General features: G+C 39.0%; 1 protein-coding gene across 2 annotated transcripts; it reads right to left on the bottom strand.

Annotated features, from left to right (window-relative positions):
* Nucleotides 1-26,016, bottom strand: GOLGA5 (golgin A5). Of its 2 annotated transcripts, XM_063290256.1 has the most exons (13): nucleotides 25,835-26,014; nucleotides 23,131-23,738; nucleotides 20,876-21,094; nucleotides 19,266-19,485; nucleotides 17,631-17,754; nucleotides 14,618-14,821; nucleotides 13,743-13,913; nucleotides 11,584-11,712; nucleotides 8,062-8,160; nucleotides 7,067-7,292; nucleotides 4,580-4,685; nucleotides 3,919-3,982; nucleotides 695-822 (listed from the first exon to the last, which is right to left on the bottom strand). In XM_063290256.1, the coding sequence occupies exons 2-13, from the start codon at nucleotides 23,690-23,692 to the stop codon at nucleotides 742-744; spliced, it is 2,205 nt and encodes a 734-aa protein (XP_063146326.1). In that variant the 5' UTR covers nucleotides 23,693-23,738; nucleotides 25,835-26,014; the 3' UTR covers nucleotides 695-741. The 2 variants fall into 2 exon arrangements, with proteins under 2 accessions (XP_063146325.1, XP_063146326.1); XM_063290255.1 differs by lacking the exon at nucleotides 3,919-3,982 and having other exon boundaries at nucleotides 1-822; nucleotides 25,835-26,016.
* Nucleotides 26,017-27,472: the final 1,456 nt, after the last annotated feature.

Raw genomic sequence — 27,472 nt, 5'->3', positions numbered from 1 at the left:
TGAAGACAAGACAAGTTTTAATAAGGCAGCTAATAGCAATGTTAAAGATGCAAAGATCAAAAGGCACTGAATCTTACAATTCTTTATGTGCTCTGCCATACATGATAATTAAAATATGCATTAAAAAGATAAGTTTTCTGCATTACCATGGAAAATAAATTTCTGATATACTGAAGGACCACATTTTAAGCACTGCAACATCTCTCTCTCCATTAAAGCTTTTTAAAGAAAAGCATTTTGCAAAGCAGCTGTCAAATCTGTAATATAAGGAACTAAGCTAAATTTATAATATTTACAAAGTTAAAAGTGTACTAACAGGGAAAAAAAGAATAAAAGCTTCTTCTCAGCTTCTAAGTACATTTATTTTTTGGACCATAGCCCCATTTCCTGTAGAATCAAAAATACATTATGTACCATACGCATCTATAATCTCAAAACCAGGCTAGTTCTATGCATATACATGTTTTGACATGAGTGCACCATAAACAGGGTGATGAAGAAAGATGGCAGCAACAGTTCATTTAATAGCTTTTCCCTAAGAAGTTGCTTGTTTTATGGGTACTAAACTTAGATCCCTTGCCATATCATTTAATTTTGCCCAAGCAGCCAGAAAAAAAGATGTAATGGTTGTTCAAATATTGTTGCCAAGCTTTTCCCTTCGAAGTCTTTATAGGATTCTTTTTGTTCCTTTGTTTTAATTCAGTGTATATTGTATCAACCAGTCTCTTCCAGAACTGTGGTCTAATTCCCACGTGGATTATCATGATGCATTTCTGGAGTGTACGTAAGTAGAACAACCATGACCCAGAGGTGAAGCAGCACCTGACAAAAGGAAAATAGGGTTCAGTGCATGGTACTTTAAATAAAAAGAAACTAAAACAGTCTGATGTGTAGACTGGTTGCAAGCAATACAACTGATCTAGAACCTTGGCTGAATTAGAGAACTAAGTGGGTCAACGCTGGCTAGTATTCGAATGGAGAACCATCTGGGAAATCCATGGCTGTAGGCTAGATTAGGAAGCCAAATAAATATTATTGAAGAAGGCAATGACAAACAATTTCCATTTCATGGCAAGAAAACTGCATAGAAGTGTCCATGTACCAGGAATTGTACTTGATTTGAGAGTAATTTTAGCTTGTTATATAAGAACCAGTGGCATCAGCAGGGAGTAGCAGTGTTCAAAACAATCAGGATGGTAGAAATAGCATCATGATGTAAGCCCTACCCCTTTTGTTCGTGTGTTGACACATACCCGGAAACGGGTTCTGCTAAGGATAAGCAAAAAGCTTTACATTTATCAAGGACCTAAAGATGGACCTTTCCATCATCCAACCTTCTGTCTGCTGCCTTGCATTGCAATGCCATTTCCTGCTGTGCCTGCCCTACAAAAGAGCATTCACATGGAGATCCAGATGGCTCGACTCTGTAAGATATGGATGTTCCCAGAGGCATTTGGGATGGGAAGTTAAGCGAGCTTTGTTGTTGGATTGCTTTTTATTGTCTGTAACAATAATGATTTGAAGTAGAATGATATTTTTGGCAGGTGTGTATGGTTTTTTGAATACTAATTTTATGAACTATGTTATTGCATTTTTTTTGTTTTAATCCCTGTACACCACCCAGAATTTGGTGGGTTAGATGGCTATATAAATTGTTTAAATAAATAAATAAATCAAACCATATAAATAAATCTCCACCTGCTACAGCAATCATATTGAACCCTACAAATGTTCAAAGGATCTGGGTGTAAGCAAATGCTTTCTGTAAAGTTTTTAGTTAAAGAATTCTTATTTCCAGCAAATTAAGAAGGTACATAGTTATATCTGTCACAATGAGAGCATCGTGCCAGTGCAAAATAAACTGGAGTTCTTGACATGTTTTGGAAAACCTTTTGAACACTACAATGACTTTGTGTAAGCCTTCTGTGGGCAGTGATAATGCCTACTGAAAAGATTACACAGATCAGATTCTGTATAATCATTACTACAAATGTTTACTGAACCTGAATAGTTCAATTTTTTTTTCAATTAAGTAGGTGTGTACTGGTTGGTTTAAATAATTTAAAAACTGAAGGAGGACAGTATCATGGGCTATTTGATATTATTATTATTGTTGTTATTATTATTATTATTTTGTATGTATTACCGTTCAACACCATTGGACTCTGTTTAACGTTCAGAGATGGCATGAAGTGGAGGAGGGGAGATGTATGTGCCTAGCTGAAAAACTCTTCTTGTCCTACAGTACTTCAAGTATTATATAGTCCAGAAAAATACCAATCCTATATACTCAATATGGTTAATTATGGGAAGTATTTCGGCAGTCAGAGACCAGTGAAAGTCAGATGAGCCTGGAATAGGGCTTTCTGTGTAATTATATAGGATACTATGTAATAGCCACAGGCATATATACCCAGTGATACAAATCTTAGACAAACTGTAGATTGGTCTCTTCTGGGACAAATGCTGAATTGGTCATTAATTAGGGTAATAGGAAAAACATTCCGCCTGAAAAAACAGATTTATACAGTCACACTCAGTATTTGGGAGGATGAATTGAGAAAGTAATAACTATTAAGACAACCTGGAACTGGTTCAGAGAAGAGCAAGAAGTATAATGTAGGAACTAGAAACTAAGCCCTATGAAGAAAGACTGCAAGAACTGAGACTATGTAACCTTCAGAAAAGAATACTGAGGGTGACCTACATGGTAATGCTCTTCAAAAGAGATGTTCCACAGAAGAAGACCTGTTCTGTCATCACAGAATGCAGGATACAGAAGACACAGAATGATTGCAGCCTTAGGAAGGCAAATTCTAATGTGAATGTTCAAAAAGATTTCCCAACAGAAAGCATAGTTCAACACCGGAGATGCTTAACTTGTATTCCTGCACATAGGAATAGGCTGACTTTGAATGGCTGAAATCAGGAGCCTGCAATTTCCACCAGCAGGAGAGCCACACTAGGCTTTTTGTCACAGGGCTGCACTTTCAAAAGTGGGTGAGGCCAAGGCCCATTTAGGGAAGAGGTTTCAGGAGTTTCTAAGGGGACCCTTAAGCTCCTGCAAGCTTAAGGTATTTGTTTTGCCTCTTAAAACCACTAAATGGAGTTGCTCTGGAGGCCACAAAAGGGATGTGTTTGCACCCTTAGCCTAAATGGCTCCATCCAACTCCTTACGATTATAAATAAAACTTGACAAGACTACCACATATTATTAATATAGACTAATCATCAGAACTATAAACTGAAACATAGGGCCAAGTAGCTGGAAAAGCCAGTACATTAACCAATGCTGCTTAGATCATTGTAAGAGTACCTCAGACCCCACAGAATGTAAGTTATAGTAGGCAAGAGCCTTTGGTAGAACCTTCTGAAGAGCTACTTTGGGGTTAGGCTATGATACAGATCAATCAAGACAGTGTACGGAAGCAGTCCCAGACATTCTACTAAGTGATTCTCCAATGAAGTCTTATTTTCAGGAACCTTATATGTCTGTTTCAACCTTTGACCTGGAATTACAGTTCCTAACATCCTGTGCTGAAACCACCCTGAGTATATTGCTCTTTCACAAACAGGACTCAGAAAAGGCAGCAGTCATGACCGCCACCAGTTACACTTTAAATGTAATGAGCTACGGAATTTTAACTACTTTATCACTGGAAATGATAGTGAAGTATAAAAAGGCACTAAAATAAAATTCTTTAAAAGGCAACGTTCAATTAAATTTGCATTAGGTCCATCCTGCTGCACAATTACAAGAACTAGATTGTATAAGTTACTTAGATTCGTGTTGAGCTGTTAAGATTAATTATATCTCACTTGTTTTGTGTATTTCATACAATGCATATCAGATCAAGATGAAATAGTATATAAGGAAAACTATAAATGTTGCATAATGAGTAGGTTAAGCAGACTCACCATGTAAATGATTACAAATACCCTTGCAATAGGATATCGACGCAGAAAGATTCCAAGTCGAATGCTGTAACCAATTACAGGAAAGATATTAGAAAATACCTGTATTTCTTATATTTTACAGCATCAGTCTTGAAGTTTGTATGTATGTTGCACCATAGATTTGCATAAAGACATTATTAGATTGCAAGTTTTACTGATAATTCATTTTCTAAACATCCCATCATTCAAATTTTTCACAGCAACCAGATATTGGTTCTTTTTTAATAAGAAAATATGCAAGTAATATAAATTTGAGGTTAAATTCTCTAAAAAAAGTATCACAAATACAGGGAGTCTTGCCCACAGAATACCACATTGTAAACAATTCTTTGGTTTACATGTTAAATACATGCTTCCTTCTATACAACTCTCAATTGAATTGGTTGAAAAGGGGAACATGCAAGAAGAGCCAAGGAGATTTACAGAAAGTTAAATATAGATAGTGTACAGGGAAACAAGATAAAATTTTGTAGAGCTAGAAGCAAATTAGGGTGCAACCAGATAAGGATTCAACATTTTTATGAAGTAATCCACCACAATATCAAGATTTCTTTCAAAGAACTTCTTCAATGGCCTAATTGCTTCTTCCAAGGAATCTTTATATTCTCTGCCTTTTCCTCACCTGAACTGGTCTATGCTACTTGCAGCTTTGCGAACCTTGCTGTACATTCCTGCTGCATTCACATCAAGATCACTAAAAAGGACAGGAACATTTCGCATGCGAGTGCCTAGAATAATAATAATAATAATAATAATAATAATAATAATAATAATAATAATACAGCAATTACTAGCAGTAAAAACAATTCATAAACTACAATAACTATTCATAATATATATATGGTTTGACAATACTATGTGAAAATAAAGTAGAAACAGACAATTTAGATGTGTGATTTTATAATGTTTTGTATGCTATCATGACTGCTTTGATAGAACAGACATTTCAAAAATATTTAAAAGGACTTTGGGTGAATCTGTGAGGATTTTGCATTCATTTTAATTTTATTTTATAGAAAAACTCAACAGGTACCAATCAAAGCGAGTATTTGTAGCTCAGGGTTGAACTGTGGAGTCCTTGGTGCTCTCTGAGCCTTGTTGTTTTCTTGCAGACATTTCATTGCCAGACTAGGTAACATCTTCAGTGTGAAGAGGGAGTGGGCCTTGCTCTCAGTTTATATACCGTGGCTTGCCCTGCTTTTGTTGGTGGGGGTGTTGTTCTCTCCTTGGGAGTTCTACCCAGGATAAGGGACATCATCAACCTCTGCCTTACAACCTACTTTCAGTTTGAGGGAGAAATATACCAACAGATCAAAGGAACACCCATGGGATCACCAATTTCAGGACTTATAGCACAGATTGTAATGCAATGTCTGGAAAGGACAGCACTCCCATACATACAACCCAAAGTATGGATCCAGTACGTAGATGACACTTTCATCATAATACAAAAGAAACAACTGGAAGAAACTCACAAAACCATCAATAACATCTTTAATGAAATAAAATTCACAAGGGAGGAAGAAAACAACAACACACTACCATTCCTGGACATCCTCATCAGTAGAGGAAGTGATGTCAAGTTAGAAACACAAGTATACAAGAATGCTACCCACACCAACCAAGTGCTCCATTACCAAAGTAACAATCCAGCCTCCCACAAGAGAAGCTCTGTAAGAACATTATTCAGATGAGCATTTACACACTGTAGCAACCCAGAACACCAGAAAAAGGAAAAAGATCACCTGTACAGCATCTTCCAGCAAAATGGATACCTGCTCACCACCCAACCCACTACAACCCAACCAATAGAAGCTATGAAAGGGATAACACTGCCATACATCAGAAACATCTCAGAAACCACCAACAGACTGTTACAACCGCATGGCATCACCGTAGCACATAAACCAACTAAAACTCTTCAAAACATATTAAGTAACTCAAAAGACCCAACAGCCCAAAAAGAAAAAATAGGAGTTATTTACAACATACAGTGCAAAGACTGTAACAGCCACTATGTTGGACAGACAGGCAGAAGACTAGCAGAGTGCATCCACGAACACCAACTAGCAGTCAGAAGACACGATGAGAACTCCTTTATCTCACAACACATGGACAGAGTCAACCATATTTTCAACTGGGAAACTGTCAGCATCCTAAACCAAGCCAAATCCAAAAACGCCAGAGAATTCTTGGAAGTCTGGCACTCAGACCAAGCAGCCATCAACAGACACATAGAGGTAAACAACATTTACATACATTCAAAAGAGACAACAGAAATGCCAAAAGACCAGTACACTCCCTTGCTAGCAATCAACACCCAGATATGCAAAAATCAACACTAGGATTAACACCAGATGAACCATCAAACAGCACAATACACCCTAATCAAGGAACTATTAACTCAGGCAACCAACCCAGCAGCAAACAACAGCCCAATCAAGGAACTCCCAAGGAGAGAACAACACCCCTACCAGCACAAGCAGGGCAAGCCACGGTATATAAACTGAGAGCAAGGCCCACTCCCTCTTCGCACTGAAGATGTTGCCTAGTCGGGCAATGAAACGTCTGCAAGAAAACAACAAGGCTCAGAGAGCACCAAGGACTCCACAAACTCAACAGGGTGGGCAATCTATGTTTGAAAACATCCTTATTGTGGAACACATGTTGCAAAGCTTTTGTTAGAACTATTAAGAATCATGTTATAGCAGAAATCTTTTGGGAACACTCTCTCAGTACTATAAAATGAAGCCATCTGAGATAAACAATAAGTTTCCAATGCAACACGAAGACCATTACTGCCTCTATTTAACATGTTTTCAGGTGTGAGTTTCACTGGTTATGTAACAAAAATGGCTCATCCATATGCACAAGAGGAAGATATAATATGAAAAAAATCAGAAAATATTGGGAAGGCAGAAGGGGATGGGGAAACCACGTAAAGATGCCCAGGGGCTGCTGAAAGAGAAAAACGGAAAACTGGAGTAGAGGAATGGAATGGAAGACAGTTGATTGGAAGGACAAATGGTGTCATGGCAGGAGAAAAGCATCGACACTAATTTGTCAACCTTTCCACTCACACAATAAACAACTCATTCCTCTTTTTTACCTTCACTGTTGTCAATTCCTGCCATATTAATGGAGGAGCCATTTGTTGAAGCTCCTTGGACAGTCTTCAGCTGCTGCTCCAATCTTTCCAACTGATAGACTAAAGCATTTTTTTCTGTGCTGAGATTCTCTAGCATGGTTTGTTTCTGAATTAGTGTCTCTGTCAACTGATGCAGCCGATTTTCCAACTCTGTTTGGCTACTGCTGCTCAATGTTTTGTTTGTTAGCTGCAGAGTGAAAAAAGTCGCATTGGCAGAGGAAAAGAGTAAGTGCCTTTACTGCAAAGCATGGACGGACATAAATGCCTTTACTTGCATTTTGCTCTGTGCTCTTGTTTCAGAGTGAGGTACACTCTGGTGTTATTTCCCTTGGAAAAGTTGGGAGTGGGGGAGTGTTAGGACCTGCTACCTAATGGGTGCAGAATGTTGTGAGGCAGCAAAATTTGACAGGTCCTTGATGCCTTTCCATTTTTGGAAAAAACCTGGCACAGAGAAGAGGCATGGGGCTGCAAAAAGGTGAGCAGAGTCCACATAGCATGCTCCCGCACCCTACCCAGCATTCCCCCCCAAAAAAAGTGAGGGGTAGGGCTTAGCAGAAGAAGGGAAGTGATCACATTCACTTTTGGTTAGGAAGTCAGTCGTAACTTGTCAATCATGAAGCATAAATCCAAATTTTGAAGCTATAGTCCATTTAGCTTTGCCTCCAAAGAATAATCTGCCTTGAGACAACATAATTTTGAAATAAAGGGATTGCCATTTGGCTGTCTCTATACACTTAGTTTAAGATTTTACTTTTTAATTATTTTTATTAAGAAATGTTAAATATAATCATTTTTAAAAGAAATCCAACAGTCGAGCCAATTTCACTTTAAGGTTAGCTAGTGCGATGCTACAGGGGCACAGCACTTCCAGTCAAAAACTTTTCTGTACTCTCACAGCAAGATTTGGTTGTTCAGAAGTATATCTTGACTACAAAATTATTAAGCTAATTTATTACCTGATTCCTTAGTTTCTGAATCTCCTCTTCTCTATCTGTTATTCGGCTTTGCAGAGAATTCTTTGTCCTGTACAGTTCTTCTTCAGCATAGCGGAGTTCCTGGAAAATAAGCATAACCAGCAGCAATTACTTTATTAAAGGCCACAGTACAGCAAAACACGATTGCTACTACCATGCCCTCTTTGTTTTTACAACTAGAGAGTTACTTTCTTGTCTGCAGTTGAAAAGGCAATGCCAAAGCAGTGAAACAGGTAGTCCTCAGTTCATTTAGTGACAGTTCATACTTACAACGGTGCTGGAAAAAACAACTTACAACCGGTGCTCACATTTACAACTGCCACAGCGTCCCCACGGTCACGTGATCGCAGTTTGGGCACTTGGCAACTGGTTCACATTTATGACCGTTGCAGCATCCCATGGTCACATGATCACCATTTTCGACTTTCCCGGCTGGCTTCTGGCAAGCAAAATCAATGGGGAACTGCATGTTTGGCTTAATGACCGCAGCAAAAAAGGTCGTAAAATCAGGTCAGATTCACTTAACTGCTTCACTTAGCAACCAAAATTCTGGCCTCAATTGTGGTTATTAAGCAAGGACTACCTGTATTAAGACTATACTGAACACTTAGAAAGTCGTGAACAAGACCGCTGATAATAGAAACTGGAATTACGAGTAGGGACCACTGCCAACATTTATTTAAAAATGTAAAAAGCTGAATGTCTATAGATATTCCTTGGCTTTGTTTCTATTTTCTTCATGAAGGTGTCACATGACTAGAGTTCTCTGTGACAATCAGGTAACCTCCAAATTCCAGGATTGTATTCCAAGGATGAGATTATATGTTATGCTGGCTTTAATTTAGCACAGGGATGAAGGCATGGCCCTCCAAATGATGTTGAACTGGAATTCAGTCATCCCAGCCAACATGACTAAAGGTGATAGATGCTCTAAGCTTTAGTTCAGCAAATTAGAGCCACACATTCTCACCTGACACCTCACACTTCCATTTAGGCAGGCCAGGAAACAAGATTTTTTTTGTCCGTTTTGCTTTTCCAGAATAGAATGGGGGACACAAGGTTTGTATGGAAAAATGCACAAAACTCTAGTGCTCCTAATTGAGCAAAACCCCTATCCACTACCACAAAGCCATTTCTGCATAACCATGGGAGAAAAAACAACCACTCTTTTAGTACATTATTCCTTCAGAAACTAGAAATACAACCAGAATAATTACAGAGAACTAAGACTTAAAGAAGACTGATGGCAGGTCTACAGTAAACAAAGGACAGTCCCATATGACATTAGTGGTGGGGACTGGGCTAAAATATTGCAGCAATGTTGATTTTTACAGACCAAATGCTACAGTCCAGCTTCTCCCTGTGATCTTCTAAAGTAAGCATGGGGTTCCCTCAGAGAAAGAATCCTGGTTTTGTCCCAAACCTCTCCTGACCTTAATATTAGCACTGTTTCAGCATGATATATTCATTGTCATATTATTTATCCGAAGTATTACTTAGTCACGGTAGATAAGCAAAACAAGAATACTCTAGGGAATTAGGTCTAGTGCTTGTATGCCAACATAAACAAAATAGATGAGATTGAGTGCATTTAAAAGTATTTTTATCCCAGAACAAAAAATGGCTTAAACATGAACAGCTATAATAAAACACCACCATATGGCTTCAAGATACAGAATAAATATTATGCAGTCATCTTTTGAGAGCAAGCATGGATCTTTTGCTTTTTCATTAGTTCAGCCTGTCCCTGTCCAATTAATATGGAATTTCTAGTGAAACAGGTAATCCTCCAAGATAAATAATTCCAATCAGGGAAAGCAAATTAAACACCTTCCCTTTGATGGTTTCATCTACAGCAGCAGTGACTGTTCACAATAACAATACAATCTACTGACGAACAAGAAAAGAAATCTATTTTCAATCAACTAGAAGTTACAGAAATTTGTGTAGAAAACCTATTGTTGTGACAATTTCTTCATAAAGACCAGAGATAATTTTTCTCAGCTAAGTTTTCATTAGCTGTACCAAAATGAAAAATTTATTCATTATTTAGTTTGCCCAAATAACTAGTTATGTATGTGTTAGGAGCTCCGTAACACATTCCTTAATAAAACAATGATAACTCATTTCAAACCTGCACATTACCCTGAGCTGGCTGTTTACAAAGATGCCCAAGGGCAACATTTAACTAGGCATTTGCAAAGCTCCTTTGGTAAACAGGAGAAGTACTTGAGTAAGAGTTGCTCTTAAGTCCAGCCAGTTGTTGAGTTAGATACAAGTTTGTTTCAAACATATACAGATAAAATTGTGTTCAGAATCAGGAAATATTGCTAAGCCAAACTATTCAAATAGCTAAGATGAGCCTCCCAGAGTCAGTTGCTGAGATAGGCGGCTATAGAAATTGAATAAATAAATAAAAATAATAATAAAAAAAAAACAATATTGCTGGCTCACAAGAAAGTTCCTAAGTATGGATGTTTTTAAATTTCAACTTCAGAAAAGGATTTGGTACAGTTGTAGGCTACTACCATCATAGTGGGCAGCAACATCCTGCTGACCTTCAATGATCTCCAAAAAGCTAAGTAGAGTTAGACTAGTAGAGAAGCCAAAAGCTACAGTCTAGACCAGTGTTTTTCAAACTTGGCAACTTTAAGATGTGTGGGCTTCAACTTGCAGAATTCCCCAGCCAGCATGCTGGGCAGGGAATTCTGGGAGTTGAAGTCCACACATCTTAAGCTTGTCAAGTTTGAAAATCACTGGTCTAGGCTAGAAAGTAAAAAAAAAAAAAACCAAAAGGACAATGGCAAACCATTTCTATACTGGCATAAAGAATACTACACTGATGAGTATGGGTTACCAAAAGTGAAGTTGACTTGAGGGAGTTTTTACCTATACTGTTAACTATCTAAATTGTACTGATGCTAAGGAAAGAAAGTAATTTGCCATTTAAAAACAAAATCCTATATGCCTCTCCCTCTTTCCTACTATGCTTTTTTTGTACAAGAAGCCGAAGTTATTTATGCTTTTTTTAAAAAACAAAGTCTTGCTCCAGGCATAATCCCTTTTGGTCCGAGGGATGTTTTTGGCCTTTGTGTAGCACACTGCACTAAAAAACAGAGTTGGGGTTAAAATGAAACACAACACTTTACCATTACTTCACCACCAAATTCCGTCAGCAAGCATTCTACTGAAATTCAGCAGCAACAGAGGGCGGTGCCCTGCAGGATGCACAGGAGCATGATTAGGGAAGGGTGCATATGGTCCATGATCCCAGGTTTGGTCACTCCTGACCTATAGACATTAAGAGTACTTATAATGTTGATACCCATCATTACATGTACTGTCTATGGCTTCTCAATTTATTATGTAATTCCAATATGGGCAATACCCCATATATCATCCCCCAAATAGATTAATATAAAAACACTGATCTTTCATGAGAAATAAGAGGAGAGTTTCTGAAATGCCATTCAGGAAGCCATTTCAACTCTGCACAATATTTACCTGTTTCTGTCTCTCTAGTTCAGCCTCTACTTCTTGTTTCGCTGTTTTGTGCGTAACAATCTGATCCTGCAAATCTTGAATTTGCTCTCTTGTGGACTCAGCTTCAGTTATCTGCTGTGCTTCCATATCCTAAGATAATGATGCATGATGTGTTTAAATATAAAGATTAATCCTTATAAGAAACAGCAAAAGAGCTCTGCTCTCACACCCAAGCTTTCATCTCTTAACCAAGTCATTTTTGCTCTACCAGGCCATAGGTGACCACACCATCTCACTGTGTGTAATGGTATGTGGGAACGACCCTGGGAGACATGAGGAAGAGCTGCAGCCTAGCCCATGTTCTGATAAACAAAATCTGAGGATGGGTGGGGGTGGAGAAAGCATCTCAGAAGGGACCTTCCCTAGTTTTTGGGACAGTAAAAGTAAGGGAGGGGAGAGGTACTTTCAGACTTGCAAGATTCTATAATTGTAACCTTACAATAAAGGTGGGACGCGGTGGCGCTGCGGGTTAAACCGCTGCGCTGCCGATCGGAAGGTCGGTGGTTCGAAACCGCATGGCGGGGTGAGCTCCCGTTGCTAGCCCAGCTCCTGCCCACCTAGCAGTTCGAAAACATGCAAATGTGAGTAGATCAATAGGTACCGCTTCGGCGGGAAGGTAACGGCGTTCCGTGTCGTCATGCCGGCCACATGACCACGGACGGGTCTACGGACAATGCCGGCTCTAACGGCTTAGAAACGGAGATGTGCACCGCCCCCTAGAGTCGGACACGGCTGGACTTTACGTCAAGGGAAACCTTTACCGTTACCTTTTACAATAAAGGTAGTATTAGTACTCATGGTTGGTGCTTCATGTCTGGACTACCATGAAGGACTGACACTGTGTAATATTATATCCACAACATGCTACTCTTTTCTTACTCAGCAGCCTGTGCATGAAGGCCAATGACACTAGGAGCAGCTCATGCATTTAGCTGGTGGGGCATCTCTGAACACCCAAAAGTAAACTTTCTAGGGCTATGTGCCTTTCCACCTGTGTTCTCTTATTCTCTACTGTTGTCAACACTTCAAGCATCCTTGTTAGCAGCTGTTGACACCTTACTCAGTCTCCCATATTCCTCTACAATACAGAAGTCCCATAATAGCTTAAAGAAACATGGTATCTGGAATTGAGGCAAAAGAGAAAACATGGTCTGGCAGTTTTAAGAAGAGGCTTGCTGGATCATGCTAAAGGCTTTTCTCTGCGCTCACAATGGCCAACCACATGTAAGACGTAAGCATAACAGCATCTCCTAATCATGTTTTTAACCATCATGACTAGTAGTTATTGTTTACTTTGAGGCATCTAATCAAAGGTGACAGCAGACCCCGTATCATTGGCAGAATAGTTTGGTAGCTAACAATTGGACAATGATAATGTGGACACATTTGTCACTTTCCTTCACATGAGTTGAGGAGATAAGATGATCCTATCTTATTCTCATACAACACCCTGTGAGCTGGATTGACATGAGATTGTTTAGTCTGTGAAATCACCTTTTGACACCTTTTGACAGATGAAAGAATTGGAAGCAAGGTCTTTTTTGGCTCAAATCTGGCACCACATGAGAGGTCAGCAACTTTTTTTAGGCAGCAGACATCATGTTAGAGGAACTACAAAATAATACACAGACACGCACAGAGAGAGAGAGTGCGCGTGCACACGCCAGTATTTCATAACAGTTGGCCCTTTGTAATTCATGATCTTTTAAGATTTTTTTCAATTCCAGAATTCAGTGGGCACTCTAGGAGAGCAGCAGGTGCCTTGGTGCCAGCTGTACTGCACTGCTAACCCTCAAATAACATCACAGTCACTCTTTTCAAATCTGCTTTGCAAATGTTTTTACACTGAAAAACAGGCTATATATCTATTAAGCCAGCCTGCTCCAAACTGGTGTCCTCCAACTGCACTGGGATACAAGTAGTTTTAGCCCCAGAACATCTGGAGGGTATCAGATTGAGAAAATACATTAAAATAACTGAACTAGGTTTTCTGCTCTAACCGTATGTTAGTTTAACAAACAAAATGAAAGAATATAAATAAGGATTGGTACCCACTTTCATGCAGTTGTAACATCATGAGTTGTTTGCTCCTGATTAGTTCCAGATAGAATGCAATATACCTGCAGTTCAATTCTCAGTTGCTGTATTTGGCCCCGGAGCTTCTGTGCTTCTTCCTTGTGCAGCTCCCGTTCATGCCTCAGTTCCTCTAACTCCATGAGGCTCGCTGTTTGGCTATCCAGACCTTCAATGCCAGAGCCCTCTTTCAGACTGTTTATCAACTTTTCCTTAGACTGAGATGAAAAGACAAAATTAAGGTTAAGTGAAATTGAATTACAATCATTACATATCCTTAGTTTGTTAACTGTGACCAAAAGGTAGAACATACATACAACAGTGGAACCCTATTTATGCTCAGCATCGGTACATTACTTTGGAACACGAAGCTTCCATATTTAACATAGGTAATTGCCTAATGTCAGGGTGGGGAATTTATGGGTTAATTGTTGGATTATGTCTCTCATCACTCACTACTATTGCTCACGGACGATAAGGTTGATGGGAATTGGAGTTGAACTCCATTTGAGTTGGACATAGGTTCCCCATTCCAAATCAAACATATGGCAAATGTGAGGGACACTTGGAGCTGTAATTCAAAAGCAAAAGTACCTAAGCATGTTTAATAAACATTCTGTTGAAACTTTTCAAACTGAATGTAAAATGTCAAATGCAACACTTCCTTAACAGGGATTCTTCAGTGACGAGTAGAGTGTTCTTTATTAATTTATTTTAGTCTTCTCAAAGCATACTAAAAGACAAATCTAACAACTGTCTCGTATTCTACTACTCTATTAAAAATGGTATCTGCTTGTTACTTCAGACTGTAGGACAGCCTTCCCCATTTGTTTGTTCAGCAATGTCAGGAGGACCACAAGTTCCTCATTCTTGTCAGCAAGGCCTGGGTTTTGTTGAACAGGATTACTGCAGCAAGCTTCACCTGGAGTATGCGTGTAGCTTTCTGCTTGTAGTCCACCAACTCTTGCTTAGCAGACTCCAAGTTAGCTTTGGCTACTTTAATTTGCTGTTGAAATTCCTCTGATTTCCGCTTCTCTTCTACATATTTCCTCTCAGATGCAATTATGGCTTCAGCCAGGTTCTGACGTTCAGCTTCCATTTTACTGAGGCGAGTTGAAAATTCATTCTGGAGGAGGAAGTTTTGTTTGTTTTTAGTACAAAAGAAACAAAGACTGATTGATTGATTGACAGACATTTCAACAGACCATAATAGGTTACAAATTGGGAACACAGAGTAGAATAAAAATTATGTGAACAAGCCAAACTAAAATTCAGTTAAGTACTTATGATGTAACGCCATTCTGCTCGTATTTGTTATTTTAGTTTATTTTAGATAAACAATCCTAATAATCAAGAGAACTGAAAGTGTATGCATACATGCAAAAATACTTTAAGTCAATCTTCCAATTAATAGGTGAATAAGATAAAACAGCAGTGCTGATCATAGAATAACATAGTTGTTGTGGATGACTTTTAGCACGGTTGGGATGAGGAAGTGCAACTCTCACGGTCCTACTTGATCTCTCAGTTGCCTTTGATCTCAGTTGCCTTTGATATCATTGATCATGGTATTCTTCTGGACCATCTCTGGGGATTGGGAGGAGGTACAGTACCTTCCTTCCTCTGGGGAGTGGTGGGACTCTGCTCTTTTGCTTCTCCTATTTAACATCTACATTAAGCCACCTGAAGAGGTCATTCACTGGCATGGGGTCAGGAATCATCACTATGCTAATGAAATTCAGTTGTACATTTTGAACCTGGACTGAACAGGGGATGAGGATGATGTGCTATTCCAGCACCTAGAGGCTATCAGTACCAAGATGGGGAAGAATAAACTCAGGTTCAGTCCTAGCAAGATGGAGTGCCTGTGGATTTGAAACCAAACTGACACAACTAATATTTCATCTTTGCTTCTGGGTGGGGTCTGGTTCATTCCAATTCTTAACTGGGTCATAAGTTGGGGGTCCTTCTGGATTCACAGATCCTGCTTGAAGAGCAGAAGGCACTTGTGACTAGGAGGGCCTTAGTACATTTCCATTTTGTGTACCAGTTATGACCATTACTGGATCAGGAAGACCTGCTCACAGTCATTCATGTCTTGGTCATCTCTTGATTGGACTACGTCACTCACTCTATGAGGCAGTTCTTCAAGACCACCTGGAAATTACAGTTGGTACAGAATGCAGAAGCTCATGTAGTAAGGGTGCCTCATGTTTTGCCCTGCTGTAAGAGCTGTACTGGTTCCCAGTTAGCTTCTGGATGCAATTCAAGGTGCTGGTTGTCACCTTTAAGTCTTCATTGCTCAAGACCTGGACAACTTCAGAACCATTTCCTTTTCGGAGTTTTTGCCAGTCCTAAAATAATTAGTAGGAAAGGCACAATTGGAGTCTTGTCCTTGAAGGAATGCTTACCATCAGGGCCACAAATGTGGACCTTTTCTATTGCTTTTCCTCTCCACCTGAGGTTAGATCAAGACCAACCAAGTTGACATTTAGAAAAGCAGCCAAGACCTGGTTATTTCAGAAAGGTTTGGAAGATTGATAGAATGGTGGGTTCCCATCCTGCATTAGGTGATTGTTTGGTACTGAGAATGATAATCCTTGGTATGAGGAATGTGAAGATTATTACTGACTGTGTCTTATGTTTGTTATTATTTATTGTTTTACTCTGTCTTGTTTACTGTACTAGAGAGTATGTCACTTAAGGGTCACCTGCAAATGAGGTGGCTTATAAGCCTAAATGGATGAATGGATGCACAGGGAAAGGGAAGGAAAACAGATTGCCCAGACTGACCTTTAGTCAATAGTGATGTTTGAGATTTCATGTTTGTACTAACACATGCTGCTTGACATACGCTAGCTTGCTGCAGTACAATTCATCCTCATGGAACGGCCTTTTCCAATCTAGATGAATAGACTTCAACTTCCAGAATTCTATAGCAATGACTAGGCTGGCTGGGAATTTTGGGAACTGAAATCCAGCTATCTGGAGAGAAGGCACCGGGTGCAGGGGGGAACACTGATATGAAGAATGAGATAAGTAGGCTCAATTCTGATTTCCCACAGCAGATATATCCTGAATATGAGGGTAGGATTAATTTTTGCTCCTTTCCCAGAATAACCTGATTATGAGACCTATAAAACGGTGAGTTTATTTTTAACTGTTCAAACAATTGTTCAAACAATTTGAAAATAAATATTAGTCAAGACTAAAAAGATCAAAACTTATGACTGTCATACATAATTGAGATTCTGCTATGTGCCTGCATATATTTGGTCTGTCCTGGTTTACACCATGTTCATAGTCTGCAAAAGGCTCTCTTGGAGCTTCAGCAGGCTTGATTCTTGGAGTTTTGCCCAATTATATAGAAAAACACAGGGTAGAAATGGTAGGTGGGATTCCACCTTTTCCTCAATGCATTGAATGCATGGATTTGGAAGAAGGGAGGATTCCCTTATCTACCTTTCTGTATGTCAAAAAAGAGAAATTAGAGAAGGCCCTAAAAACGCTAAGTCCAAGCCTCATTAAATTCAGCAAGATTTAAAAACGCTTCTCTGCCCTGCACACAGCTGGATAAGCATATGACAGAAAGGCAGACTTCCAGGTGATATGCAGTATACTAGCAAGTGTCCCAATAGTAAAAACACACTGCATTTTTTAATCTAACACTAGGCTACTGAAGCTTTGAAAATCTGCACAGGAGTGGCTATGTATGAAGTAGATCACAAGCTCAGGCACAGAATGTATTCAAAGATATCTAAGCTTTCATTCTAAGTTGTTAAAATTTGAACTGGGGTCTTGTTAGTGGACCTTGGGAGTCTGGTCAGAAACAAAGTTGATCTAATAAACCTGAAGTCCGTCTGTCTCTGTTACAGAGATGCAGTTCTTCAATCAATGAAAAAATGAAGCAGCATTTCCCAGGTCTGCTGTCTAACCTGCATCTGCTTGTAGTTGTCTTGCTCCCGCCTAAGTGTGGACTCGGCCTCATGTAACCGCTCCTGAAGAGTCTGGAGAGCTTGATTGTGCAGGCTGTTGCCTTCACTGTTATCCTTTATTATTCTGTATAGGTAAAGGATAAAGATTATGGAAATGTCTTTCAAGATCCATATCCATCTGATGGCTTGGTGACCTCCTGTATATATTGCTCCTTTGTATTCTGTAGTGCTTGCTCTCTATCTCTCTGCATCCTCTGTCTATCCCCCACCTCAGTGCTGGTAGTGATTTACTGCTTTGTTTTATATATTGCTTTTATCCTTGGGTTGTGAGCTGCCCAGAGTTTGGTTTAAGACAGGTGGCCGTGTAAATGTTTTAAATAAATAAATAAATAAATAACCTTTAAAAGCCCACATAAAACACTTTTCATTTATCTGTAAGGATGTGACACAAAACAAGGGTTGGGCTTGATTTCTATCACATCAGAGTTCAGGGCAAAGAATAATGGATTTAAGTTGCAGGAAGTCAGATCCTAACTGAATGTAAGGAAAAAAACCTTCTGAACAGTAAGATCGGTTTGGAACCAATTACCCACCCAGAAAGGTGGTGGTTTCCCTTCATTGAATGTGTTCACTCAGAGATCAGACAGCTAACTTTAATTTGGAATTTTGCTCTGAGTAGGATGCTGGACTCAATGGCCTAAAAGGCCTTTTCCAACTCCATGGTTCTGTTCAATGCCTGAAACATTATTTTTGTAATACTTAAAATATTTAATCTAATCTATATTTCTTCCTTCAGCATTGCTTTAATTTAGTCAATGGACAGCAATTAAGAAAACTTTTTTATTAAACAAGAAAAAGATAGGAGCAGAAAGGGGGTTGGGTAAGGAGAGCCAGAGGCTTTAAATCACAATGAAGCTTAGTCTTTGCAGTAATGATCCTGCTACCTGAATTTTTAAAATTCCTTCTTTCCCTTCTATTTTCATGGCATGATGTGTCAATATAATTTTTCCCATCCCCCCCCATTAAAGTCAGTGGTTCAGTAAACAAGAGTGCAGGAAGAAACCAAAATACTTAGATCATGCTTGGGATTATATTTTAACGGACTAGTTTTATCAGTCAAATAACATATATTGGTCAATCTGAACATTTCAAACATTGAATCACACTGAACCTCCAATAAAAGCCCCAGGACAATTACTTCCCTCACCCTCAGCCCCTAAAAAGCCGACATTCTCTTTTTTCAGAATGTAAGCAAAAAATCCACAGGGAAACTAAAAAGGAAGCAGTAACTTCCACAAAATGAAAGGACAATGGAAAATTGGTTCTGTGCCCTTTTGTTTTTCAAGAGGAGAAAGCATAACATAAAGAGGAATCTTCTATTGGATCCAGTTTCCCATAGATGCCAACACATATCTATGCCATTAACATATCATTTAAATTAAATGTTCCTTAATATGGAAGATGAACATTAGCACATATAAACGCATATACTACTATTTGGGCACTGAGCTTAAATTTAAAAAAAATTCTGAGATGCAAGAACAGTCTTAACGAACAAGAGGGATGAAGTAGAGACAAAAAACCTAAACAGCTTGATCTCTCCAATAATACAGTGACATGACGGATTCTGGGTACCTCGATTTTTCATTCTGCAATGTTTCCAAGGCTTTATTACGTGAACTCAGAAGTTGATCAGCTTCCTGTAATCTCACTTTGAGGACAGCCAATTGGGAATCCTTGGCAGCAGCAGCTTCAGTCAGATCATCAACTTGAGCTCGAAGTTCCCGAACAAGTCTGTCATTGCTTGAATTGTCAGCATTCCACTTTTCAATTCTTGCCCGGGCATTGGTTAATTCTATAAAGTTGAAGTCAGTAAATGTCCGTAAGTTTATAGTTCCCATTATTATGTATACAATATGATTCTGTCAGTGAACAAAAAAGGTATTTGGTTCATGCTGGCCCACTAAGACAGGATTTTTTAAAATTGTATTTTATTATTTAGACTGTATGTCCTGGTTCAACCATAATGCTAAACCACAATGTCTGGATTTACACATGGCATAAATCCAGAAACTACTACATTATGGCTTAGCATAATACATAAACTTGGTCATGTTTTCAGTCATCTAACTATGGTTAGAGAGCCAGTTTGGTATAGTGGTTAAAGGAATTGGGCCAGAAACTGGGAGACTGTGAATTTGAGTCCTGTCTTAAGCATGAAAACAGCTGGATGACTTTAGGCCACTATCCTCTCTTAACCCTAGGAAGACAGCGATGGCAAACCACACCCAAAAGAGGTTGCTAGGGAAACTGCATAGACTTATCCACGTAGGTGCTAGGAGTCAAGACTGACTCGAAGACACAGAAAATACAATATAAAATAATGGTTAGGATATTAAATGCATATTGGGAACAACTATTATTCCTTCTTTTCTTCCACAAACCTACCTGAATTCTTCCATTTTTTCCCTGAATTTGACCATTGGGTTTGCATTGACACTAACTGGTCAATTGATATTGATATTGGAAAATATCGATCAGCTTCAAATCCTGCTTATACAGGCAGTCCTGATTATATTAACTAAGGCTTATGCCAATTGAAGCAACATTCTGTAGAAAAGCAAACCATGGAAACAAAGGAAGAATTCATGTGGGAGAGGGGAAGTAGAGGAGACATGGTGCACTTTCTATCTCCTAATCCTAATTTGGAATATTACATTATAAATCTAACACAGAGCACTCATGCTTGATGTGCATGAAATGCCTGGCTCTCTCCCTTTGCATTTCCAGTTCAAGGGCACAGAAAAAGATTCACTTCCCCAAGAGAGGCAGAAGGGAGTAGTGACTTTGTCAGGGATGGGCAGAAGGTTTATCAGGCACATCGAAAACTGGAAAATTACTAGATAGTTGGAAGTAAATTACTAAATGAGACATACGAGTTTGGCTGTGCAGGAGAAAATGAAGAGAGCTCATCCAAAGGAAAAAAGTACTTTTAGAAATCCCTGATTTAACACATTTCCATATGAAGGTCATCCCAATGTGCAGCACAAGAAAATATAGAATGTAATTTGTTTTACCTCAAAGCCATCGTTTAGCATTTAGCTCTGCTACAGCACACACTCCTGTTTTGACACAAACTGATACCACTATTTTTTTAAGGTAGTTCCCACTTGGATTGATCAGACTAAAAAAGACTTCTCTAACTAGTAGCCCTCCAAATGACCTTTTAAAGTCCTGCACTCTACCTGTTTGGGTTTCTTTGGCGCGCTGAATTAATGATGCCATTTCTTGATTTAAAGATTGCACTTCATTACGCAGTAGCTGATTCTCAAGGCGAAGATTGGACAATTCATGTGATTTACCATCATTAAGAGTAAGATTGGGATTTATTTCTGCAGTTTGCAATGAATCCTTTTTAATATCCACATCAGTCTCCAATCCAGAACTGGAACTATCAGATGTCTCTATACAAAGAAATAAATATTTAACAGACCCTTCCTTCCTTCCTCTCTCTGCTCACTTTCTATGACAAACTATATAACTTTTCAAAGTCTCATTGAGTGTAATAGGATTGCTACAATAAATAATTGCATATTAGCTTATAATGAGGGACATCAACAAAAATCATTATCAAAATAATTATAGCACTACTATAAAAAAGATACATCCTTACTTCACATATTATGTACTATAAACAAATCAAACATTTGACAGTTAAAAAATAGTAGAACATAGATTAAGATTTGTTAGTTGTGACCCACAAAATTAAAGACCTCCAAATGCTGGACAGGTCTTCCATTTTGCAAAATGCAGGCAAAAACTGGAAGATACACAGGGCTATAAATGCACCTGCATGCAAAGTGAGAAGCCACAGCACACAACTGTCACTGTGTTCATTTTAGCAGGTTCAAAGCCATAAACCCCTGCTGTTGGTTGGGTCTTACTCTGCCTAACAAAAATGACTTCGTAATAATAAAGATAATAAAATAAGTACTTCTCACAACTAGAAGAGAAAGATTGATACTGTCTAGATATTTTGGATTATAATTCTCCCAATTCACTGCCGATTTCCATGCTGTCTAAAGTTGATGGGGGCTGAAATCCAAAACATCTCAAGAGTACCCATTTGCCTATCACTCTCACATCACTTTTGCCAGTACATTAACAAAAGAAAACCATGAAGTTTCACAGGTAAGGAAATCCGATACTAAAATAAGCAACCGTCTTTTGCTCCACTGGTTTAGTTCTCGCTGTATTATTTATTTTATTTAGTACATAGTGCCTTCATAAGGATAAACAAAAGTCCAGACCAGTGTGAAAACTGTACTTGGAAATGTGATGCATTCTTACCATAAAGAAAGATAAATGGCCACCTTCAATGAAATAATGAAATGTAGCAAAATGGGAGCCAATTCCCAGGGAAGACAAAAAAAGCTTCTACTAAACAACTTTTCAGAGGACTGTGTGTCATATTAACGAATAGGCACAGCATTTGGATTGCTATCTCAAGTACCCCATCTCTGACTGCAAGAGGCAAGGCCAAATTAAATGAGTTTCAGAAGTGTGTCATGCATTTTATAATTTGCAGTAATCAATTTTAGAGAAATTTAGAAAAAACTATAGATGTTTTAAATTCATAAAAGCACATTGGTATTGCCACTGAAAACTTTTAAGCGATAAATAAAAGGCAAAAAAAGAAACTGGCCAGTTATTTCCAGTTAACCTGGGCATATCCAGATGGCTTAAATTAAGTGTATATATGAATAAGACTCCTTGGCCTATTTTTAAACATGAGAATTGCAAAGCTTTGGCAGTACAAACAGCAATTTGGGGAGCCATTCCCAGGTAAAGGCGCTTGGATTCCTCCCAAGATATTTCCCATATACTTAGTTATACAATGCAGTGCTTGAAAAGGAAATAGGATGCTGCATTATATATGTGGTACAAACAAAAATACTTGGATTATAGAATAGAAGGTAAGGGATCTAACCAAATCCACAATTATAGAACAGTGGCTAAAGAGGCTATCTTAAAAACAAAGAGGGCAGTCTCCACCACTTTATAACTGTAACATTAGCAATCATTGTGTGATTTTCTAATGCTACTTATGTAAGTAGCATTAGGAAATCACACAATGATTGCTAATTTACAAAAGAAACTTGGTATGACCAATAATTGGTAATTTACAGCACTGTTCTGCAACCTGGTCCTTTTGACTGCAGCTCCCAGAATGGGGATTGGGAAAGCTGCTGAATTAACCCATCTGGAGGGTGCTGGGTTAGGTAAACATGGCTTTTCAACAATCTACCCAGATGCTTTTATTAGAACTTAAGAGACCTCCTAAACTGTGTACCCATACGCTTATATAATCTTACTTTAGCCAACACAATCAGAATGGCACTCCATGATCATCAATATCAGACCAGGATCCTCTCACCACTAACACACTTCAAAAGAATCCTTAAAACATTCCTTAACATCTGTAGTTATGCTTAACTACCATTGCCTTGACTTCGAATGGAAGGATCTTCCCCTGTTTTGATGCTCTGTGAACTCGCTGACACAGAGCTAATACTCGAAGTCCGAGAATGATTTTGAACAGTGGCTGCTTTGCTTTTCTCTCTTTTCAGGTCTTTTTTCCCATTAGGTTCTTTTTCAGAACTATTGAGAAAGTCAAACAGGAGTTCATCATTTGGTTCAGATTTTTTCCTTCTCACAAACTGGAAAGAGGGTCTGGACACAGAAGCTGTTTCCATGGATGGAGCTCCTGCCCCAGAGGACCTGGATGCTGCCTTAACATTAGCAGTTCCTGCCAGTATTGTTGCCTTCTGATGTTTAATGTTATCTGCTGCAGAGGAGATAAAGCTTGATAGAGATGATGCCTGATCCTGCTGCTCTCTGGTCTTATAAGGCTTGGGATACACGCTGACATCATCCACCTGGCTACTAACATAGCTTATACTGCTTGCATTTTCCTTCTTGCTTAAAGCAGATGCAGCTCCTTGGTCTACTCTGTTGAGCAGGTCCTCTGCCTTGCCAGCCAGGTCAACAAGCCAAGACATGATGGAAATCAAAGACTATATGGAATGTTATCATCCAACGTTCAACCTGGGGAAGAAAAATACAAAGAGTAGAAAAGCTAGATCACACAGACACAGATTAAATGTCAAAAAACCCTTGTCACAATATATCCTATGTTCTTTAAAATGGATTATTAGTACAATTAATAGTACTAATTAAGTTTGCCTTTCCCATTCTGCATTGTATTTGTTCCCACATTTTTACAGACAACCCAAAATTAGATAGGATACACCCATACACCCGGAAACGAAAGTCTCATTTTTATGGTGAGATGGGCAGCGTATAAATTTATAAATAAATAAATAAAGTGAAAAGGAAGATGAAAAGCAAAGGTTCAGACTGACAAAAAATGCAAAATTTTGTCTGTATCCTAAGATACAGAGGACTGTGGAATGGCATATCTTGCTTTAAAGAGAAGAACCAGCTGTTCTGGTAGTACACATGACTTGCTAGAGGTTGATTTTGGGTATAGTAATGGGCAATTGGCTATTGACAGGCAATTGCTAGGAGACATGCAGATGTCCAAGCCCCAAAATTCAATCTATTAGGAAATTTGTCTCTGCAATTTCCTCAAGTTATAGCTACACGAGAAGCAAATGCGAGTGTTCCTAATTTGTTAAATATAGGCCGAAGGCTGAATTCAGATAGTTCAGTTTCCAAACAGTTACATCTAAAGAAAATCTGGACAAAATAATACTGGCAATAGATCTGTATTTGGCAGATTCATATATCTCACCACTGGAACACATTGCCAAAAATATGAATAAAACTCGTCAAAAACGTTAAAAAGCTCATATGTTTTAGCTTCATACATACAGGAAATTATGTAGCATCCATTCATTTAATAATTTATAGAAACAATTCTGATTTTCCTTTCTGATTCTTACCTGCTTTATTTATTTATTATCAGCAAGTGCAAAGTGCATACAATTTCCTAAGTATAAAATCAGAGCAGAAACCTTTCTACCAAAAACAAATAACCTCCTTGCAGCTGCCACATTTCCCTGATTAACGTATTAGGCTAAACTTAACTAGTCCTTGCCATAATGTTCTTCCTGGGAGCCAGGGGTGCATCATCTCTGAAACTTTTGTCCCTAGTCAATGTCAGAGTCCAAAATATGCTTTCTTCTATTCTACAATCCCAGATCAGTTGCAGCTGAATATCCAGTGAACTGGAGTGTAGTGATCTTCTTTTTATCATTATCCTCTCTCTTGGAAGAAATCACAAATATGAGCAGCATAAAATCCTCAGATCGTGGCAGTAATTCTATCAACTTCCGTCATCAAATAAATCACTGTTGCACTTACATTTTACAATTGACCATGCAAATGCATACCTGAGAATAGTTATAACTTGCATACAAAGGAAAAATTTGTTCATAAACATAATTTTTGGTAATCATTGAAATGGCATGACCGTATGATATTTACAAATATACTACCTGATGTCACACCCTTACCAAGCTAGGACAAGTTGTTCAGAAAATGGAACAAATGTGTAGCATTCCAGGGAGCTGAAATAAGAACGAACAGTACTTGTACATGCATTTGGCATTTGTAGAAGCTCTTGCCATCAGTCTACAGTACAGTATTCAACTTTGCCTATTGTCTCTGTTCATCGTACAAAAGTCCAATCCATGCATTCAATCTGATTCTGCCAAAGGTTTTCTCCTAACATCTACCCAACATCCTCACTTTGGGCCAGATATTTCCAGGACTCTCCCTTACTCTCTTAACTGTCATTAACTTTTATCTCCTTTTTTTTTTCTCTACATGTGAAGGATACTACATTTTTCTCACTGTCAATCAACATACTGCACCATCCTGTTAAGACTGTTCCTTTTCTACCTGGCTGGGCTTCTCTGTCTTTTTTCAGCTTCGTGGCAGCCTTTCAACAGGTGAAAATCTGTGCTACTTCTGACCGATGACGCTAGCAAACCCCGCATTTGCTGAAGCTTCACCTACCCCGCAGTTCGTGGGAATTCCTGCTACAACGGGGCAAAAGGCACGACAAGCTTGAGTCCTAGACGCTGCAAACTCTCGGGTCTCCTTATTCCCCTTCCCATCCCCTCCGATTTCCTCCACCTACTCACCCCCCGACGGTCTTTTAGGCGTCTGCTTACTCCGCGCTTCCTTCGTCACGGATTCTGCCACGATCCCTTGAATCAAGAGCCCAGAGCGGACTCGAGATATCGAGACGGGGGATGAAAAGGAGGCAAACCTGACGGCAGTTACCATCAGCCCGGAGAGGCATCCGGGTCCACCTTCCGGGAGACGTGGCCACTGAGCGGCGAGCACAGGCACTCAACAGAACTTCTCTCCTTCCGGCTTTGCACAGCGCCGGCGCGGACAATACCTGCCGGGAAGTGACGCAACACGCATGCAGAATCCGCGCGCCTCTCATGGATAAAGGTGGCGTTCCGGGACAGGGAGATTGGAAAGGGGTAGTATTGGTAAGGGTTAGGTCTTTTTTTGTTTTGCTTTACATTGGACGCAGGAAAGGGAAGAGAATTACGTTTTTGATTGGAAACGCGAGGTGATGCTTCCTAGACGTTTATGATGAATATGTGCGCTGCAGTCTAAAACAAATATTTTTCCACCTTGGCAACTTTAAGATGGGTGGACTTCAACTCCCAGAATACCCCAGCCGGCATTGCTGGCTGGGGAATTCTGGGAGTTGAAGTCCACCCATCTTAAAGTTGCCAAGGTGGAAAACACTGATCTAGAATGTTGTATTATGCCAACTTACATCTGGTAAAATCTTCAAGTCCAGCTCACTTCCTGATGATTTCATGGTCACGTCCGTTTTTTTGACATCAGTGCAAAGGATTTGCTGCTGCCGTTTCCAGAATATTTATATACTATATATTTCACAGTCCAGTCTACAGTTTTACAATTTCCTGGTGCTCTCCTATCCAAGAACTAACCAGTTCCAACTGTTGCTGGCCTTTTTGAGGTCAGCCAAGGTTGGGTGATGGTAATAGTAACTTCAGGAGAGTTATTGTCAGCCACTATGTAATTCAGATGATGTTTCCAAAGCATCCTTTGTTTCAACAGCTATTTTGGTTTCCAAAAATTAGTACAAGTAACAGATGTGTGCTCTGAATATATGCAAAATGTTTCTCCTCATTATTATATATCTACACCAACTGGAGAATTCAGTGTAATTCAGAAGTCATGATTTGTGTTTAGATATTACACACATAGGAATATAAACATCTATATGATGTATTTTACAGCCATCCTCACAATTACCTAATTGTGGAAAATATTTTTTTTCAATTAGTGTGCAGGACTTTAATCTGTATTAGGTTTGTATGCCTAAAATATCTTGGGAGGTATTATACCTCAACATGATAACTTACTGTAGTATGGATAATGCTTATTTACATTTATTATTCCTATTATTATTCCATTCAATTGTGTCCAATTCTCAGAGACTGCCTGGACAAATCCCTGCAGTTTTCTTGGCAAGGCTTTTTCAGAAGTAGTTTGCCATTGCCTTCTTCCTAGGGCTGAGAGAAAATGACTGACCCAAGGTCACCCAGCTGGCTTTGTGCCTAAGGCGGGACTAGAACTCGTGGTCTCCTGGTTTCTAGCCAGATACTTTAACCACTACACCAAACTGCTGCTCATTATCCATATAATCATTGTTAAAATCGTTATTTCTTCATTGGCGATCACTCATAGCTGAGTAAGATTGTCTTCCAGGATTAAAATCTTAACGGTGGATCCGTAAGTGACTGTAAAGGCCAATTCTG

This window comes from Candoia aspera, chromosome 1 (assembly GCF_035149785.1).
Source record: "Candoia aspera isolate rCanAsp1 chromosome 1, rCanAsp1.hap2, whole genome shotgun sequence".
NCBI classification, from domain to species: domain Eukaryota; kingdom Metazoa; phylum Chordata; class Lepidosauria; order Squamata; family Boidae; genus Candoia; species Candoia aspera.
Note: the sequence above shows the minus strand (reverse complement) of the source record. Positions and strands in the feature narration are given on the sequence as shown.

Bases quoted from the DNA above. Each gene is read 5' to 3' on its own strand.
- GOLGA5 (XM_063290255.1), bottom strand. From the start codon at position 23,692: ATGTCTTGGCTTGTTGACCTGGCTGGCAAGGCAGAGGACCTGCTCAAC. The intron at 21,095-23,130 runs GTAGTTAAGCAT...TTCTTTGTATAG, and splicing joins CATTCGAAGTCAAGGCAATG to AGACATCTGATAGTTCCAGT. The intron at 11,713-13,742 runs GTATATTGCATT...TCATTATCTTAG, and splicing joins AACTGAGAATTGAACTGCAG to GATATGGAAGCACAGCAGAT.